At 35.8% G+C, this 21,004-nt stretch overlaps 1 protein-coding gene and 1 pseudogene across 6 annotated transcripts; one reads left to right on the forward strand and one right to left on the reverse strand.

Moving 5' to 3' along the window:
• Positions 1 to 264: 264 nt before the first annotated feature.
• LOC107778495 (uncharacterized) lies at positions 265 to 11,559 on the reverse strand. Of its 6 annotated transcripts, none has more exons than XM_075254531.1 (4): positions 10,926 to 11,559; positions 10,485 to 10,624; positions 9,829 to 9,948; positions 265 to 1,646 (listed from the first exon to the last, which is right to left on the reverse strand). In XM_075254531.1, exons 1-4 carry the CDS (start codon positions 11,027 to 11,029, stop codon positions 1,597 to 1,599), a joined length of 414 nt encoding a protein of 137 aa, XP_075110632.1. In that variant the 5' UTR covers positions 11,030 to 11,559; the 3' UTR covers positions 265 to 1,596. The 6 variants fall into 6 exon arrangements, 2 of the variants coding, with proteins under 2 accessions (XP_075110632.1, XP_016454250.1); XR_012710220.1 differs by having other exon boundaries at positions 764 to 1,646; positions 9,829 to 10,624; positions 10,926 to 11,023; positions 11,118 to 11,554; XM_016598764.2 differs by lacking the exon at positions 265 to 1,646 and adding an exon at positions 7,291 to 9,289.
• A 5,463-nt stretch (positions 11,560 to 17,022) lies between these two features.
• On the forward strand, positions 17,023 to 19,107 carry LOC107778496 (berberine bridge enzyme-like C-1; annotated as a pseudogene).
• The last annotated feature ends 1,897 nt before the right edge of the window (positions 19,108 to 21,004 follow it).

Consider the following 21,004-nt stretch of genomic DNA (forward strand, 5'->3'; position numbering starts at 1 on the left):
CCGCCCATATAACAGAGGATCAAGTCAGAGGACAATAAAACAGAGGGTTACAATAGGAATCCCCAGCAGGAAACAATAAAATTCCCCGACACTGGGAAGCAGAAGGTTGCAATAAGAGGTCCCAGCAAAAACTCAAATGCATGTGTCGAAAGGAAGAAAAGCATCGGAAGAAAAGCACCGGAAAAAAAATGCAACAGACAAGAAAGCAAGGTAACAAGAACAAATTGCAGTCTAGCCTAGCTTCTTGTTTTCTTTTAAGCACGGTGTAACAAGGAGATTAGTAAGCAGTGGTAATAGCATGCAACAACAGTAACATTGCAGTCCTACGGTAGTCCCAGCTACCAAAAACTTCCCGAACTACAGTGACCTGATTCCTATTTAGCCCAAGATATGTAGGAAACCTCTGAAGAAAAGGTTCGGTCAAATCTTTTTCAAAAAAAAAATGCTTCGTACGGAGTACTCGGATGAGAAAAATCGCTCGCTTTATCTTTGCACGAAAACCTTTCGTGTCTTCAAGCAAAGAGGGGCAGCTTTAAGCACGTGATTTTTGCCCTATATGAGAATTACTCCCAAAAATTCAAAAATAAAATAATTTTTCTTGGTGTGCAATTTTGTGGTATTTTGTGATATTTTGAATAATTATTTGTTTTTGTCTGTGCATGTTTATTTGCTAAATTAATAAAAAATACAAAAATATGTCGCATTTTGCATGTAGGATTTAATTCTACAATTTGTTAGTAATTAAGTTTGTTTACAAAAAATAAAAATTTACAAAAATAGGCATCGTTTGCATTTTTAGCATTTAATGTCCAAATATACAATTTTATGCTTAATTATTACTTAATTGTGCGATAATTGTTATTTGGACAGATTTTTGAAATTATAACAGATTTTGAATCAGGGCAGTAACAGTAGTTTTAGGGGTAATACGGGAATTAACAAATTGCAGATTATTTAATTATGGTGGGGACAAGACATAATGATAAAAGCAAAAAGGAAAAGGTGGGTAATAATGTCTTCTTTTCAAAATGAGGGAACACGGGGCTCACTTTGACTACTTTTCAAAAGAGGGAACACGGGGGGGCCACGTTGACTACTTTTACTAAAGTAAAAGTGTGGGTAATAATAAAAGTTAAAGGGGAAAGAGGTAAAAGGGGATCTTGCTTTGTATATAAGGGGGGAGGGGGAGAAGAATTGGGAGAGGTAGGGAAAAAAGGGAAGAGAATTTTGGGGAGAGATTGGAGGAGAAGAATTTGAGAGAGAGGAGAATTTTTGGGAGAGATTTTGGGAGAAATTTTAAGAGATTTTAGGAGGAGAATTTTTAGAAAGAGGGTTTTTGGGAGAATTTTGGGAGAGACGAATACATTCTGAAAATCTGAAGAGAGTGTGGTAGAGTTTAAAAAGAGAAAACAAAAACAAAGTGAGAAGTTTCGGGTTTAATACACGCGTGGGTTGTTGTTGTTTAGTTTGTTTACATACTTTTGGTGTTGTTCTATTGAGTTGTTCGGTTTTCTTCAAAGTTTTCTGGGCCTTGAACCTGGGTCGAATTGCTGCTGGGGTTGTTGTTGTTGCTGTGTATTTACACTACTGCTGCTTCTACTGATCTTCATCTTCTTTCCTTGCTTTCCAAATACCAGGTACACAAACTGATACACGGGTTCATCTTGTAAGCCACTCGAAGCATGAATGCAAAAATGTGAAAGAATTGAAGTTGTAGTTTAATGTAGTCTTTTCTTTCTTTTACTGTCTGTATGTAGAATATTCTATGCGCTGCCCATGTAAACTCTTTAAACGACTCACTTTCGAAACTTAACTATAATAACTCGAAGTATGCAAATAAAGTAACATTTTTTCTTCATTTATTTTAGAGAAAAACGAAAAATAAAAAAATGTAGTTGTTCTAAGATTATCCTATTTTTAAAACAATAATGAGACGAGCCTCGACAAACAAAAATGCACAAGCTGCGGGGCCCTCTAAATGTATATATGAAAATACTTAGAATTCGGGACAGGCCGTTTAGCGAATTTTACGGCCTTCCCAAAATAACAATACGCTAGTTGCTTTAGGACGCGCCTTAATAAATCTTACCTTCTTAAACTCGGGTGCACATTTATGTGACCCAAATTCAAATCTCAACGGAGTCGAAATGTGTCTCTAATCATGGGTACATTGATTGTGACGTGGTTCGAGATGTGTTTCCACGATGTTGCAATTCTTGATAAAAATAACAGTAAATGATAAAAGCGGTTAAAAGTTAAATTTTGCACATAGGTTCAACATGTATTAAATCAGATAATCAAGCCGAATATGACAGTTGAGCGACCGTGCTAGAACCACGGAACTCGGGAATGCCTAACACCTTCTCCCGGGTTAACAAAATTCCTTATCCAGATTTCTGGTACGCAGACTGTAATATGGAGTCATTCTTTTCCTCGATTCGGGATTAAAATTGGTGACTTGGGACACCTTAAATCTCCCAAGTGGCGACTCTGAAATAAATAAATAAATCTCGTTTCGATTGTCCTTTAATTGGAAAAACTCCCTCTGCGCCCCTCGCGGGGGCGGAAAAAGGAGGTGTGACAGCTTCCGAAAAGCCTTTATGTCAAAATTTGAGAAAATGCTAAGAATGCCTTTAAAACGGACCCGAACCCGGACCTGTATTTTGATGGTTTCGGAGGGTCCGTAGTAAAATATGGAATTTGGGCGTATGTTCGGAATTGAATTCTGAGGTCCCTAGCTCGAGAAATGAATTTTTGAAGAAAATTGTTAAACTGAAAATATACAATTTTTTAGAAATGGAATAATTCTTGATCTTGTTAGTATCGGGACCGTATATTGGTTTTGGAGTCCGGTACAGGTTTAATATAATAATAACATCAAGTCTATAAAATTTGGTAATAAACAGATTTTATATGACGTGATTCGGACCCTCGGTTGTGAAAATAGAAACTTTAAGTGTTCTTGAGAATTTCATTGATTTTGATACTAAATCCGTAATTTTAGGTGTTATTTTAGCGATTTGATTGCACGAGCAAGTCCGTATGATATTTTAGAATTGTGTGCATGTTTGGTTTGGAGCCTCGAGGGCTCGGGTGTGTTTCAAATAGGTTTCGGAATGTTTAGACTTGAAATTTCTGGTGTTTTAGGCTTCTACTATCATTTGGTATATCCTTCTTCGCGTTCGCGAAGGAACTCTCGCGAATGCAAATGGTAAATTTGTCTGCAGGAGAACTCCTTCTATGCGAATGCGGGGCACAAGCCACGAACTCGGAATGTTGGGGGCATTACCCTTCGCTGAAGTCGCACATCTATTGGTGCAACTCTGTATCTGCTTGTATATGAAACTGAAGTTGTAATACCCGCTGAAGTCGAAATTCCCTCTCTCCGAATTATTATGGAATCAGAGATTGAAGACACTGAGTGGGTCAAGACCCGATTAGAACAACTGATGTTGATCGATGAAAAATGGCTAGCAGCAGTGTGTTTTGGCCAATTATATCAGCAAAGAATGGCACGCGCTTACAATAAGAAAGTGCGCCCAAGGCAGTTAGAGGTAGGTCAGCTGGTGTTGAAACGCATCCTTTCGCACCAGTTGGAAGCTATAGGAAAATTTGCCCCAAACTGGCAAGGACCCTACATCATCAAGAAAGTATTACCAAAAGGGGCCTTGCACTTGGTATATGAAGTAAGACGGGTACCAGACATGACTATTAACGCAGATGCAGTCAAAAGATATTATGTCTGATATATACCCACTATAGAATTTTCACGCATTGATTTTCTCAGATTAAAGTGACAAAGGTTATCATTTGCTCGCTACTCCAAATAGGTGTCACCCTTTTGTTAAGCCTTTTGATCCATATTTGTCTACTTATGTACTTGGGGAAACAAAAGCAAAAAAGCCAAAAAAAAAAATAATAACTCTTTTCATTGAACTACGTGAGACCTGATTCCGAAAGGATACGTAGGAAGCCTTACCCTGGGTTCGGTCCTATCAGAACAAAAAACCCATATTCCTAGTACTCCAAAACTGGGGCAGAAGTTTGTTTTATTTCACGGTTTTTCTGTAAAAAACGGTTTCCAAAAATTGTAATTCGTTTCAAGGTTCATTTCGTCATTTTACCTTTCAAGAGCTTCTGATCGATGTGTTTGAGAATGTTTGAAGTTCACATGCCAAGGGCATTGGGTAACCTCCCTCATGCAGTATCTTAGTCAAAAGTAAATGAGTCTTATCAGTGAAAACCCGTACGGGCACTATAAGGCAACAGTGAACAAAGAGATGAGAGAGTCTTATTAGTGAAAACCCAGATGGGCACCATAAGGCGACGATTAGTAGAGAAATAAGAGAGGTTAGTTAGAGAAAACCTGCAAAGGGCGCTACTAAGATAATAAGGGTCTTCGATTCTCCGGCACGAGCACAACCAAGACAAATTCAAGATGAGCATTTACGACAGATTTTGAGAATTAGACAGCTTAGACACATCAGGCGTCCAGTCCAAAATGCATGTCATCATTCATTGAAGTCGGCACATACCTCCAGATAAGTCTCCATATTCCTTTCCCCGAAAGGGACACCTTTTGTTTAAGCACAGTTCTTTTTCGCTTCCAATTATTATTCTATTTTTACCCATAATTTTTCTTTGAGTCCCTTTCAGTCTAATCCTGCATCAAAATCGAAGCAAAGAAAGGGCTGCAAAACTGGATACAGTTTCTCTGTAATGTCAAGCACAATTTGGGGAATATATGGCATTGATGAAGGCACGAATCCATCTAATAAAGTGTCTCAAATAAACTGAAAAGGTCGCCTAAGTAAAACCTGCTTCATAAGAAAAGTTGATAAGCACTACGGACACAAACTGATACTGGGTGCAAGACAACAGAGCTAGATTTTAAAGAAAAAAATAGCCTTGCCTTAGACACAAGGGTAGAGGTACCATGGACAACTCGGTACCACACTAACAGAATTGGTTCTTCGACAGCAGTGGCCGTGAACCAAGCTACTCAGGGCATCAAGGCCACAAATCAACCACCACGTTGAAAACTCACAAATTTTTATTTGTTTGAAGCAAGAACAAAGCATGCAGAATGGTGATTCTAAAAGAACGAATGTCAACAAACGTAAGTTCCTTAAATCTCCATTTTTCTTTTACTTTTGGCATACGTCACTATTGTTCTCACCTCCTATTTTTTTTTTAGCTTAACCCAGGTAGAACTTTTTCACCTAGGGGGATCCAGCTCATAGTTCCGGGTAGAAGTACTCTTCGCTCAGGTTGTTTTACATTAGCTTAACCCAGGTAGAACTTTTTCGCCTAGGGGGATCCAGCTCATAGTTTCGGGTAGAAGTACTTTTCGCTCAGGTTGTTTTACATTAGCTTAACCCAGGTAGAACCTTTTCGCCTAGGGGGATCCAGCTCATAGTTCCGGGTAGAAGTAATTTTCGCTCAAGTTATTTTTACGTAGCTTAACCCAGGTAGAACCTTTTCGCCTAGCAGGATCCAGCTCATAGTTCCGGGTAGAAGTACTCTTCGCTCAGGTTATTTTTACATAGCTTAACCCAGGTAGAACATTTTCGCCTAGGGGGATCCAGCTCATATTTTCGGGTAGAAGTACTCTTCGCTCAGGTTGTTTTACATTAGCTTAACCCAGGTAGAACTTTTTCGCCTATGGGGATCCAACTCATAGTTCCGTGTAGAAGTACTCTTCGCTCAGGTTATTTTTACGTAGCTTAACCTTGGTAGAACCTTTTCGCCCAAGGGTATCCAGCTCATATTTCCGGGTAGAAGTACTCTTCGCTCAGGTTATTTTTACGTAGCTTAACCCAGGTAGAACCTTTTCGCCTAGGGGGATCCAGCTCATATTTTCGGGTAGAAGTACTCTTCGCTCAGGTTGTTTTACATTAGCTTAACCCAGGTAGAATATTTTTGCCTAGGGGGATCCGGCTCATAGTTTCCGAGTGGAAGTACTATTCGCCCAGGTTTGCTTTTGTTAGTTTAACCCAGGTAGAACCCTTTTGCCTAGGGGGATCCGGCTCATAGTTTCCAGGTAGAAGTACTCTTCGCCCAGATTTGCTTTTGTTAGTTTAACCTAGGTAGAACTTTATCACCCAGGGGGATTCAACATTCTTTTGTTGTTGTTAGTAATACAGGGTGTCAACCCCTGGTTACATTTCCTTTTCAGTAATACATGGCACCAACCCCGGGTTACATTTCCTTTACCAGTATAGGGTACGCTAATCCCTAACTGAGCTTTCCAACATAGGGTCTCCACTCCCTAGTAGACTTTTAGTATAGATATAGGGCCCCACTCCCCAATCATTTTTCTCAAGGATACACAATCATGATTTTATTGCTTTCAATAAAAAAGTAGTTTAGAATTTTGTTACAATAACTCACGAAATTTTCCTAGTGAAAACTGGGGCATAAAAATTTCGTTCGTTGATTTGCTTTGGTGTCTAAGCAGGTTTTACCTCGAGGCACAGGGTTCGAGATGCCCAAAGAATGAGTCTCAATCCAGAATAAAGAAAAAGGAAAAGAAGTGAATCCAAAGTGCAGAAGCGAAGGAAAGATGTAGATTGCTCAAGACATAGTTGGAGTCACAAGCTCTGTATGTCCCGTTTTGATCTGAAAAGCTGAAGAAGAATGAACCAGCGGCTGCAGCTAACGAGCATCAAGATTCAGATCAGAGTTTGCAGGAAGAACCATCCAAGACTCAAGATCAAACTTTAGAAGACTCATAGATAGGAATCTTGTAACTCATAACTGATAGGTTTGTTCAGTTTCTTTTTTTATTATTTTGATGTAATAATAGACTTACGGACCAGAGCCTCGGCGGGAACTCACTCGATTTCTCATCTCATCATTCCAACCTTTTCTTTGAACTACACGCGACCTGATATATAGGCCGCCCAAACCAAGCTCAGTTGCACCATATCTTTTATTTCTCCCTTTTGAATAATGGTACGACCAAAAATTAGTCATATTTCTCATCTTTTCTTTGCCTAAAAACTCTTCATGCTTCCAAGCAAAGAGGGTCATGCTGTGAGCACCTAATTTTTTACCATGTTTGAACTCTTTTCCCCACTCATTTCACCAGTACCTCACTTCTCGCTCCATCTTTCCCGCTCCCATTTTTTCCCACGTTGGTCCCCTTATCCCACTAATAAAGTTATTCATTATCCCACTAATAAAGTTATTCCCTATCCCATTAATAAAGTTATTCCCACTCCTTGTCCCCCATATGTTCCCCACACACTTCCCCATTTCCCCATTTCACTCATGTCTCACCCCCACTTTTTGCAAGACTCACTCACATTGCACAGATACACGATCATCTGCACACACTCACATTCCAATCCCCATTTCCCCACTTTTTTCACATAAGTTATAAAGCACATACACATCTATATATAAGATGGGGTGGAATCTGGAAAAAAAAAAGAATGGACAAGAGAATATTTGGAAAAAGAGAAGAACGAAAAAGGAAGTATCAGTTTTAGGTGGTTAACAAGAACGAAAAATTCCATTCTCACAAAGCACGCAAAGTTAGGATTTTCCGTTCAAGATCCAGGTCTCAAAAAGTTCTCGTTGAGTTTTCAGCTTATGGTTCACTGTTGTTCGTTGCTATTTCAAAAGTTCGACATTGAATATCTATTTGTTAGAGTTTTCTTGATACAGTAAAAATCGTCACCGTAAAGGTTCTTATTCTTCTCTTCATAGTTACAATATGTGTTTAATATTTTGTGGAGAAGTTTAGTTGTATTGTGAATTTGTTCATTGGGATGCATATCTTTAATTCAAATTAATTATAAAAAAAATTAAACATTTCTTGGTGACACTATATAACTTATGTGATTACCGAGAGCATTTTCAATATTTATTCCAAGTATTCAGTAGCTATGGTTTAAACAAGTGTCTGAATAGTCAACTTTAGAGTGTACTAACTCAAGAATTAGTATTAATCTATAGTTATGATATAATAAATTATTTAACTAATCTATGAAAAGTACACATCAAGTTTTCCATTTTATGACACTTTCGAACCCATTAAGATATGGTGTTACTTGATATGGTATCATATAGTTCATGCCCTCATATTTGGATTTTATTTTTGAAACTAATTCAATGGAATTTTTTAATAGCTTATGTTAAAGGTTTAGTTCATAATCTGCATTACATAATTATTGTTGTTACTTTTTTATATTATTTTGATTTGTTTAAGTATTATTCTTGCATTATTGTTGAAATTATATTATGCGAAAGTTATTAATAAACTGAACCTAGGTGAAAGTCAAGGCCGATTGATAAGAAAATGATTGTGAGTGATTGAGATATGTTATAAACTTCGTTGCAATAAATAAATAAATAAAACATATTTAAAAAATATGCAAATGAATATCACGGATACGAAAGAGACGAATAAATTACAATGCTAGAAAAAACATTAAATATTAGCCCATGTGTTCCTACCCGAACCTTGGATTGATATGCTTAAGTAATAGAGGGGTCATGTACGCATTCCCGCGTCTCGATGCCTTTAAATTTAAAATAATTATATTTTAACCATGTGTGCATTCCATATCTTGGTTTAACATTTAATTCCAAAGAAGCATCCTTGTGTGCATTCCGCATCTTGGTAAACATAATTAATAAAATATAATAATTAATTAAGCGGTAATAAATAAGCCAATCAATAAAATACAAGAATAACTAAAAGTTGATTTAAGCCTTACATTAGTCAATAAAGCGATCGTGCTAGAACTACGGGACTCGGGGAATGTCTTACACCTTCTCCCTGGTCAACATAATTCTTTACCTGAACTTTGTTTTCGTAGACCAATAATAATAGAGTCTAACCTTCCTTTGAATAGAGATTCAAATAAAAGGTGACTTGGAACACAGGCAAAAATCAATTCCAAGTGGCGACTCTGTAAATAAAATAATCTCTATTTCAAATTTGTCACTTTAATTGGAAAAGCTCTTTAACCCACCATCCATAACACACATTATCTTTTGGAGGGGTAAAAAAAAAAGGTTGTGATAATCAGTATAATGTCAAAATCTAGAACAATGACATTCCCTTCAAAATGTCATTCTTATCCTGAAGAGCAATTCATGACAGACTCTCCACTAATGACAAGATCATAAAGTTTGGTATTAATTTACCATCGGCATGCTCTTGCTGCATGAGTCCTGGAATGACCAATGGGTCTGAGTCAGTGGAACATCTTCTCTACAGTGGCCATTACGCTCAAACTATCTGGAACTACTTTGTTGGTCCATTAGGGATTGCCTATAATATTAATATGAGAACTCTTATTACCAGTTGCTGGAATCAGAGGACTAGGAACTATGTTATTGCTTATGTTTTTAAGATTCTCCCTCCCTTTGTTTTGTGGGAATTATGGAGATCAAGATGGAACTCCAAATATGGAATGGAAAGACCTTAAGTCGCGAGGTCCATTAGGATTTGAGGCAGCACTATTGGTGGGGAAGAATACAACAACAACAACCCAGTATAATCCCACAAGTGGGGTCTGGGGAGGGTAATATGTACGCAGACCTTACCCCTACCCCGAGGGGCAGAGAGACTGTTTCCAGGAGACCCTCGGCTCATGAAAGCACCAAGTGACGATATATTAGTACTATCAATAGACTCATAATAAAATAACATAAAATACATAACATAACATAAAATAACCTAACATAACAAAACAACAGCAATATAAGAAATATAGGAAATACAAGAAAAATGGCATTATAATACAGTTAAATAACATAAAACTCTAATCATCAGCATATATAATGAAGAAGTCAACTGCAGACACGTACCTTGACCGGCCCCTTGAAAGATATTTGGACCTTGAGACAGATCTACTATGTTGATTGTATGAAGGTGAGCGAGAATAGATTTGGTGAAAACTGAAATGACATGTGCATCCTCAGCAACATCTATCTCAATGAAGTATCAATCATCTGTGTTAGATGGATCAAACCTCCCATCCTTTTTGTTAAGGTTAATAGTGATGGCTCTTGTATAAATGGTAAATGTGGCGCTGGAGGAGTTATTAGAGACTGTAAGGGAAGATTTATAATGGCCTTCGCCAAACCTCTTGGGCATGGAACTAGTAAATAGGCAGAAGCATGTGCACTAATATTTTCTATCAACTGGTGCATACAAAAAGGGCTCAATCTTATTGTTGGTGAAACAGATTCCCTGTTACTACATAACTGCATTTATGGCAATTGTCCTACTCCTTAGAGGATTCCCAATGAAGTGAGGATCAACATGGAGTTATCAGAAAGCATTGCTTCAGAGAAGCAAATAGAGTTGATGTCAAAATGGCTTCTTTTAGTCACATGGTCGAAGAAGTGTGTATAAATGCCGACTATACTACATTTCCTCGCCAAATTAGATGCCTTCTTAATGTTGATAGATAGCAATTTCTAACTTTTCGAGTCAAGAAGAGAAAACGAAGCAAGCTCACCTACGATCCTCCTTGAAGTAACAGCTTTATGGCCAACTTTTTTGGTGATGAAGTGATAGTAGATGTACTCTTCAACTAAGCTTTCCTCTTTCACTTCATGTGAAGAAGGTGTCGTAATACCCCTTTCTTCAAATGTACTCCTTTCAAAAAGTGGCAATAAATTCGTAAAAAATAAAATAAAATAAAAAGTTCCAAGTTTTATTTTTTTATTTTTGTGGGTAACAAGTTATAGCCCATACGTTTCCTAATAGCTTGATGACTAAGGAGTTGTTTCCGGGGTGCATATAGTCTATTTTTGTCGGCAGCTGATATAGGGATAAAGTTTAGATGAGTTGTGGGGTTATCTTGTTGATGTTGACTTGTTCCTCTTTCAAGGACATGTACCGTCACAATCCAGATAAACAAAATATTAGTTTGAGTAATTGTGTCTCGATAACTTACTTGTGGGTCCAAAAAATTGTCTTCTTCCTTCTGTTTGTGTGCGCTGCGCGTGAGGAGGTCCTTTCTTCATTTGTTTGATAGAGATAAGTTTCAAGAGTCTGCATTGTGTAGGAAATAGAGATAAGTACAAGAGTTAGTACTGAATAAGGAACTTGGTATTTGTATAAATATGTATAATGAGAAGCTAGATACAAGTTGCCCTATTCTTCAAACTAAATCTTCTCAGACTTCTCATCTAACTCTTTACTTCATCAGTGTTAAATTTTCCTTGGCTGACATGATGGAGTTATTGATTGATTGATTGAAATATAGGCCTTCTCTCACTAGTTTTCTACAGAGAAGGCAGAGACTATAGTTATATAAGTAGTTATAATTGGACATAGTAGGGACCAATTTTAAACACTCCATAAACTAAAGCAGCTTAGCCCTCCGGAAGTGTTCCATATTATATTTTATAATTGAACATATGTTATGATAAAAATCAAATATGGTGGATGTCTAATCTTCTTCCATGATCTTTCTCTCAAATGGTTAATAATATATTCAATGACATATTTTCTATGTTGAATGACATATTCCATGATATATTTTCTTCACTTTTTATGTCTGTATAAAGGCCTTGTAATAGATAGAAAAATACACATAATTGAAGAAGAAAATCTCTTTCTTTCTCTCTATCTTTATTTCTTGTTCATGTTTTACTAAATTACTTTTATTTTATAACGCGTTATCAACATGAGTCTCTAATATTTCATTTATATCACCATACCTACGACATTTCATATGCCATGTTGATAGTTTGCTTATATTGTCTATTTTAATCATATTATGTTTTTGAGTAATGTTTTGGTCTTCTTCAACTTCAAAGTAAGCCACAAAATTAGGCATAAAAGTTGAAGTGTTGCCGCAAAATTTCGTATGGTCTTTCCATATCTCGCCGTGAAAATGAAAAGGAGTTATATGTTAGTTTGGAGCGAATGAAACAAGGTAGAACCATCATATGCTAATATTTGGTCCGTTAAATAGCCTTTTAGTGGTTCTATAAATTATAACATAATTACTACAAAAGTTAGACATGTATATTAGGTAGATAATAATTACTACTATATTCTAGAGGTGCCATGAAACTAAATTTCAAGCATGTTAGAGCTAAATACTGTTAATCTTGAAAAGGTAATTTTCTTACTCATAATAGTTATGTCACATGATCATGTTGGAGGAATGGCCATATTACTTCAAGGATTTTAATATATGTTAGTAATACTACGTTGAGATTTTATTCCGATTTTGTTTGGCTTCGTGATGTGATTCTATTGCTTCTTTGAGAAAGAAAAAATTTTGCGAGTGAAAAACTGTATACTTTGGTTTCTATTTTGGTAAAGGCAATATTTTTCGTTAATCTTCAGGAAAAGTAATGTCAATTATATTATGATCCATACTAATCTAATTAGGTGCAACATGTTTTTTTTATGTTGATAGTTGGCAAAGTGATATCATTATGTTTTACTAGTCTATTTGACATCTTCTGTTAACAAAATATGCTAGCAATAGTTATTACTCATGATTGTTTGCTTTCTGAAATTGTATATTTAGTTATGTGTTTCAATTCTTGTATACATTTTATGTAATCATCATGTATTAGTTTGCAGTAACACATCATATAGTAATAACACTACATGGTGACTTTCTGTTTTGAAATGTTTATATGTAAGATACTAGTACACGAGTTTGTACTCCATCATATTTGTGTTGATAATAGTTCTTATCATTTCTATTAACTTATTTTTGGCTACATAAAATTATGTTTCATTCCTAAAAGTGAATGAGACAATTTGTGATAAATATTATATGAGGGTAAGACGATGGGTTCAAGTCCCAACGCACCATAAAGATAAGACATCGGGTTTAAGTCTTGATGCTCCGTGATGATAAGAATTGGGTTTAAGTCCCAATTCATTATAGCCTAATATGCCTTTATATGGGTACAACATTGGGTTTGAATTCCAATGTATCATATTGATGATATATGATGAGTAAACAAAAATAATATATTTTTCATTAAAGGCATGAAGATTGTCTCATTTGATTTGCTCTATTCTTGAAGTGAATGTGGTAGCAGTGCATAATAAGTTTAAATGAAGACAAGTGGTTGAACAACGAATGTGGGCGTTCCAAAGAACAAAATAATAATAATCATCACTATGATTATAAAAGGAGAACAATAAGGGTTCTCAAAATAGTCCTTCAAAATGTGAAGGCAATGTTTACCATCAAATTGGGATGAAAATAATAAAGCACGTCGCTGATAATGATCCATTCCTTGAAGAGAATGTGACTTGTGATAAGCATTGAGAATGCAAACTCATTCCTAAAGTTGAATGTGGCAATATGTGATAAAAACAATGAATAAAGACATGCAATTCATAATTATATGAATACCACACAACTCACCTCTAAGGGAGGTTTGAGTGAAATATTGTGTGGTTACATGAATATGTCATTGGTCGCTTACATGTGATACGCCAAATATTATTTTGTCATGCCTTATAAAAGTTATTAAAGGCAAAATTAAAGCAAGAAATGATTTTGCTTATGATAATTCTAACCATGACAATTTATTATGATATAAGTTTCTCCGTAAATGAGACATTTACCATATGAATGATATGATAAAAGATCTTGTAGTACAAAAGTTATTAAGAGCTCCGTAAAAACTAATTTGTTACTATCTAGATGAATAAAATTATTCATGACATTGATATTGTAAAGTCTCAAAAGAAACTTTTTGAGTTTCAAATGTATAACTCAAAGTGGTTGGCATATTGAGACTATAAATGAAAGGAAGATTGAATATCTTCGTATTTCTACAATTATACTGGGTAAATATGAAAGGTTACCCATTTTCTTTTCTATTTGTACTATACAAATATAAGCATGATGATGGAATCATATGCCACAAGTAAACTAGAGGTTTACTAAAACAAATATTAGTTGGCATAACCAGTTGACCATTCTGGTTCAATTATGATCCGAAAAATTAATTGAGAATTACATTGGCATATATTGAAGAATAGAAGATTCTTCAAGAATTATCTTGTGTTGCTTATTCAAGAATTGAATCCCTTGATTTCTGGAACAAATAAAAGGTGATAAATATATGGGCCCAGTCACCTGCCATGTGGACCGTTTACTATTATATAATTTTAATAGATGCGTCTATTCTATGGTCACATGTGCATTTGTTATCAACTTGCAGTTTGGCTTTTGCAAGATTGCTTGCTCAAGTTACTAGAGCACAGTTCCTGAATATAAATTATGATGATTTATCTTAATAATACTGGTTTAAATCCAAGTTGGTTTAGTAGAAATTGTATGCTTCCAATTATACATAAATCATTGGTTATGAGAACAAAACTCTCAAAAACAAAATTTGGTATGAGATGTATTATTTACTATACATCAGCACTTGTACGCATCTAGCCAAGTTATAAAAATTTCTCCCTATCGCAATCGGTTTAGGGTCAGAAAACAAATAATTTCTATATAGAAATATAGATGTGCTATATGATTTAATTATGCCACCAAAATGCACAAAGATGAGTTCCCAAAGAAGGTTGGAAAATGTGTTAGTGATCCCAACATTAGGGGGAGAAAATGGGCAGCTAAGAAAGTGATACGTGAAATGAATTATTATGAATACATATAGATCCTCGTACAAGAAAATATGAACTTGAAGTTCAAGTGATAATTCATTTACAAATTATTGCCAGACGCATTTGCTGACCAAAGTTAAATGTCATATTTCAGCTGCTAATGCTCCAAATAGAATAAAGTCCATGAGGGACAGAGTCTATGGCACGCATGAAGCGTAACAGACTAATCGGTTCCAAAGATAAAACTCCTTGAAGAAGGAGAGGGACAAATATTCAAAATGGTCATAATAAGGAGGCAAGTGCCCTAGAAGAGCACCACGACATAACACTTCACAAGACCTCATGGGAGAGGCTCAGGTACCTGAAAATAATGAGATAAAAAAATCTCAATAAGTTATGTCTTTATTGGGTAATAATGGAACCGACATAAAATGATTGTCGACGATATTGTTAATATAATGTAGCGCTCAATATTATTAATATTGACGAGGATATTGAGATCAAATCTGTCATAAAATTTGGACGGATAAAAGATTGGCCAAATAAAAAATATGCAATGAAATTGACTTCACTTGAAAAATGTGAAGTTGGACGGATAGTCCAACACCTAAAAGTATAAAGTCAATTGAGGTATAAATGTATTCTTGTGCGAAAGGTTCAAGTCGATAGACATAAAGACGACTTGTGGCACAAGAAAATTAGTAAATTGATTATATGGAGACATGTTCTCTTATAATGGATATAGTCACTTCAGGTTTTAATCTGGCAATATATGAAAAACTTGATATGTGTATAGTGGATATCATTGAAAGATTTAAATTGTCTTGGAGTATATTAAGGTTTCCAAGAAATTTATTAAATAAAGCTTCAAAAATCCTTATACGGATTGAAACAATTAGGGCGCATGTGATATAATCGCCCAAGAGAGTACTTGTTGAAAGAAGGGTATAAGAATAATTCAATTTGTCCTTATGTCCTTATAAAATGATATGAATTTGAATTTGTTATAATTGTCATGTATGTTGATGATTCAAATATCATTAGAACTCCCGGAGAGCTTCCTAAAGCAGTAGATTATTTAAAGAAAGAATTTGAAATGAAAGATATTGGAAAGACAAAATTTTGTCTTGGTCTACAAATTGAATATATGAAAGATGGAATTTGTGTCCTTCAATCAGCATACATTAAAAAGATTTTAAAGAGCTTCTATGTGGATAAATTACATCCATTAAGTACCCCAATGGTTGTGAGATTATTCGATATAAATAAAGATCCACTCCGACCTCATGAAAATAATGAAGAGCTTCTTGGTCCTAAAGTACCATATCTTAATGCAATTGGTGCGCTAATATATCTTGCTAATACTACAAGGCATGACATAACTTTTTCAGTTAATGTTTTAGCAAGATATAGCTCTGCTCAAGGAGAAATTGGAACTAAATCAAGCACATATTGTGTTATCTAAGGGGGATTACCGGTGTGGGCTTATTTATGACAATGATTGCAATACCGATCTTGTTGGTTATGTCGATGTGAGGTATTTATCTGACACACACAAGGCTTGATCTCAAACATGTTATGTGTTTACATGTGGTGACACTGTCATATCTTGAAGATCGCCTAAGAAATCAATCATGGCTACTTTTTCTAATCATGCTGAGATAATTGCTATTCATGACGCAAGTCGAGAATGTGTATGGTTGAGGTCTACTATACATCTTATTCGAGACAAATGTGGTTTGAAGTGTGACAAACTACCCACAGTTTTGTATGAAGAAAATACAACATGCATAGCCCAATTAAAGAGAGGATTCATAAAGGAGTTAGGACAAAGCACATTTGACCTAAATTATTATTCACACATGATCTTCAAAAGAATGGTGATATTAATGTGCAACGGATTCGTTCAAGTGATAATATGGCTGATTTTTTCACCAAATATCTACCGGCGTCAACCTTCAAGAAACTAGTGTACAAGATTGGAATACGAAGGCTCAACGATGTGAACTGATGATCTCATCAGGGGGAGTTAATACGCGTTGTACTCTTTTTTCCTTACAAGGTTTTGTCTCATTGGATTTTCCTTGCAAGGTTTTTAACGAGACAACCAAAAGGCATATTTCTAAATATGTGTACTCTTTTCCCTTCATTAGGATTTTTCCCCATAGGGTTTTTTTCTAATAAAGTTTTAACGAGGCACATTATTTATGGGCATCCAAGGGGGAGTGTTATAATAAAAAAACAAAATATGATAGATGTCTACTCTTCCTCCATGATCTTTCTCTCAAATGGTTAATAACATATTCAATGACATATTTTCTATGTTTAATGACATATTCCATGACATATTTTCTTCACTTTTCATGCCTATATAAAGGCCTTGTAATAAATAGAAAAATACACGTAATTGAAGAAGAAAATCTCTTCATTTCTCTCTATCTTTATTCTTTGTTCATGTTTTACTAAATTACTTTTATTTTATAACAACATATACAAAATAGTATGTTCATAATTTAAGCACCACTCCGTAAATTAAAGCAGCTTAGCCCTCCGGAATTGTTATCAAAAAAAAAAATTATCTTTTTGTCATCAAACTGCTCATGTCTACTGTATCTGCATTCCTCCGAGAGGTCAAGCAATAATTAATTTGAAGAAACATGTTTCCACTCATAATTCTAATCAGCTTCTCATTTACTTTCCTCTCTGCTAGTGCTACTAGTGGAGCAGGAGAAGGAGTTGCAAATCTTTCCACCTGTTTAATCAACCACAATGTCCATAATTTCTCCATGTACCCCACAAGTAGAAATTACTTTAACTTGCTCGACTTCTCCCTTCAGAATCTTCGATTTGCAGCATCTAACATGCCCAAAACCAACGGTCATTATCCTACCAAACAGCAAGGAGGAGCTCGTGAGCACCATTCTTTGTTGCAGACAAACATCTTATGAAATCAGAGTAAGGTGCGGAGGACACAGTTACGAAGGAACTTCTTCTGTTTCCTTTGACGGTTCCCCGTTCGTGATCATCGACTTGATGAAATTAGACGACGTTTCAGTAGATTTGGATTCCGAAACTGCTTGGGCTCAGGGCGGCGCAACAATTGGCCAAATTTATTACGCCATTGCCAAGGCAAGTGACGTTCATGCATTTTCAGCAGGTTCGGGTCCAACAGTAGGATCTGGAGGTCATATTTCAGGTGGCGGCTTTGGACTTCCGTCGAGAAAATTCGGAGTTGCTGATAGTGTCGTTGATGCCAGTGGCAAGCCAGAAATATTTTCAAGGTTGTTCAAACTTAAAAGAAAATTCCGACAAAAGTATTCAATATATGTTTTATATATCTAAAATTAATATTTTACTTATATACACAATATAATTTTTCATAATTTTTTGGTGGTTTTGTTAAAGGTGGCTTCGCCCATGGTTGATGCTCTTCTTATTGATGCTGATGGACGGTTATTAGACCGAAAAGCCATGGGAGAAGACGTGTTTTGGGCAATCAGAGGTGGCGGCGGTGGAAATTGGGGAATTATTTATGCTTGGAAAATTCGATTAGTGAAAGTGCCCAAAATCGTAACAACTTTTAAGATCTCTAAGCCTGGCTACAAACAATACGTTGCCCCATTACTTTACAAATGGCAAATAGTTGCACCAAATTTGGCCGATGATTTTACTCTAGGAGCACAAATGATACCTATAGATCTGCCGGCTGATATGAAATTTGCTTCAAAGGCAAATCAGATTATGTGAAGACCCCATTTTCAATGGACGGAATAATGACAGCTCTTGTTGAACACGAGAAAAACCCCAATGCATTCCTTGTGTTCGATCCATATGGCGGAGCCATGGACAAAATTAGTGATCAAGCTATTGCTTTCCCTCATCGAAAGGGTAACCTTTTCGCAATTCAATATTATGCACAGTGGAACGAAGAGGACGATGCCAAGAGCAACGAGCACATAGAGTGGATAAGAGGATTTTACAATAAAATGGCGCCTTTTGTTTCAAGCTCGCCAAGGGGAGCTTATGTCAACTACTTGGATATGGATCTTGGAATGAATATGGACGACGACTACTTACTGCGAAATGCTAGTAGTCGTTATTCTTCCTCTGTTGATGCTGTGGAGAGAGCTAGAGCATGGGGTGAAAAGTATTTCTTGAATAACTATGATAGGTTGGTTAAAGCTAAGACAAAAATCGATCCACTAAATGTTTTTCGACATGAACAGAGTATACCTCCTAGGCTTGGTTCAACGCAAGAGCATAACTACAGTAGTGAATGAGATTTCAAATGTACTACTACCAGGGGCGGATACACAAGGGTGGAAGTTGTGTCATCTGACGTCATTTTGCCCGAAAAATATTAAATATTTATACTAATATTATGTAAAAATAAAGCAATATATAATAATGGCACCACTTATTCATAGCATAGAGTACTTCTTGGTCCACTGGTCAAGCTCATATTTGAGCGAGCATTCTTTATTAAAAAAATTGAGGCTAAAGAGAATTGTACCTACACGTCCATTTGTAATAATAAAAATGAGGATATCAAGATAGATGCGTGGGCATACCAGGAAACACTACTAGAAATCTGCCAAAATTCATTCAAACCATGCCGACCACTATAATCAATACAAATAGACCCTTAATCAGCTCTTTAATATTTCAGGATGATCAATTTTCTTATGCAATATTAAGAAAATTTGAGCTACTTTCGAGAAAGGCGGATACACTTTTGAAGTTTCTTGAATGTCAATGTACAAAATTCGACTTGAGCTCATATCAACTATTTGGTTTGTTGATATAAATTATGCTAATTAAGAAAATTTAAAACCATAACAATACGTTGCATTGTCCCCAAACTGTAAATGTTAAGGACAAAGTGTCATGTATGGCCAATTGATTAATAAGTAACGAACATAAACTTTCAAATAAGAATTTTTTTTGGTGTTTTGGGCCTCTACTATCATCTGGTATATCCTTCTTCGCGTTCGCGAAGGAACTCTCACGAATGCAAAGGGTAAATTTGTCTGCAGGAGAACTCATTCTATGCGAACGCGGGGAACAAGCCGCGAACGCGGAACGTTAGGGGCATTACCCTTCGCGAACGCGACCTGACTATCTCTAACGCGAAGGCCATTTTGGCAGGGACCTGGGGGAGGGGAGAAAATACTCTATGCAAACGCGGCAAGCGGCTCGCGAACGCATACGGTATCTTGCGAACGCGAAGGCCCTTCTGGCCAATGCTTCGCGAACGCGACAGGCCTCCCACAAACGCGAAGAAGACCTATCTAGTGTTTTTAAAAATAGACCAGAATCGGGATATTATAAAAATTTCACAACTCTTTCGTAACAACTCGACCTAGGAGCAATTTTGAAGAGGGATTTCAACACCAATTCATAGGTTTGGTAGAAGTGGTAATGACTGTGATTATCTAACTGTTACATGTCATTGGATAGATGAGGAGTGGATAATGCAAAAGTGCATTATTGCTTATAGAATAATTAATTCACGCCACACAGGTAAGTTTATTGCTAACACAGTTGCAGATATTTGTAGATATTTTTGCATTAGAGATAAAATTATGTTGGTTTCAATGGATAATGCTTCTAGTAACACTAATGCTATAGGCTTGCTTACAACTACACTAAATCATGCATTTATTAATATTTTTCATGTTAGATGTATCTGTCATATTTACCTAATCGTCGGTGTTGGTATGAAAGTTTTAAATGTAGAAATTGAAAAGGTTAAAATGGCTCTTAATTGGCTTTTTATTCAAACCGTAGAAGTAAATTTAGAGACTATTTTAAAAAATGTGATGAATTTGGCCTTAGAGAAAGAAAGGTTCATAAACCTTGTCCGACTAGATGGAATTACATGTATGAAAGTTTAGTTGTTGTATATGAATGTAGGAACCCAATAAGCGCAACGTATAATGCTAGTGTAGGTGATGACGATGATGATGATGATGAGCACCTTACAAATCAAGTTTGGAGTAATGTTAAAATGCTTGTAGACTTTTTAGAACAATTTCATATTGCTACAAATGAATTATCTGGCCAATATTATCCTACTATTTCTAATTGTTTAGTTTATATTGCAGCACTTGTAGATTTTTTTTTACTCAATTTTCAGAGGGTGGAGTAATTTATCAAGAAACTATTAATTCTATGAAAGCTAAGTTTAATTTTTTTTCTCTCTATCCTTCCTATTTTTGGTGTTGCTGCATTGTTAAATCCTACAATGAAATTAGGAGGTACTCACTTTTGGTATTCAAAAATTTATAACGCTTTATCACTTTCACCTGAGGAATTTGCTACACTTGGAGTGCAAAAGCCTCAATTAAAATAAATGCTCAAACTATTTATAATGCTTATCAACTTGCCTTAGATCAAGCTAGACCAAATGTTCCAACTCCTACT

This window comes from Nicotiana tabacum, chromosome 6 (genome assembly GCF_000715075.1).
Source record: "Nicotiana tabacum cultivar K326 chromosome 6, ASM71507v2, whole genome shotgun sequence".
Classification (NCBI taxonomy): domain Eukaryota; kingdom Viridiplantae; phylum Streptophyta; class Magnoliopsida; order Solanales; family Solanaceae; genus Nicotiana; species Nicotiana tabacum.

Bases quoted from the DNA above. Each gene is read 5' to 3' on its own strand.
- LOC107778495 (XM_075254531.1), bottom strand. From the start codon at position 11,029: ATGCAGACTCTTGAAACTTATCTCTATCAAACAAATGAAGAAAGGACC. The intron at 9,949-10,484 runs GTGAGCTTGCTT...TCATTGAGATAG, and splicing joins TACTTCAAGGAGGATCGTAG to ATGTTGCTGAGGATGCACAT. The intron at 1,647-9,828 runs GTACGTGTCTGC...CCCGTGTATCAG, and splicing joins CTTTCAAGGGGCCGGTCAAG to TTTGTGTACCTGGTATTTGG.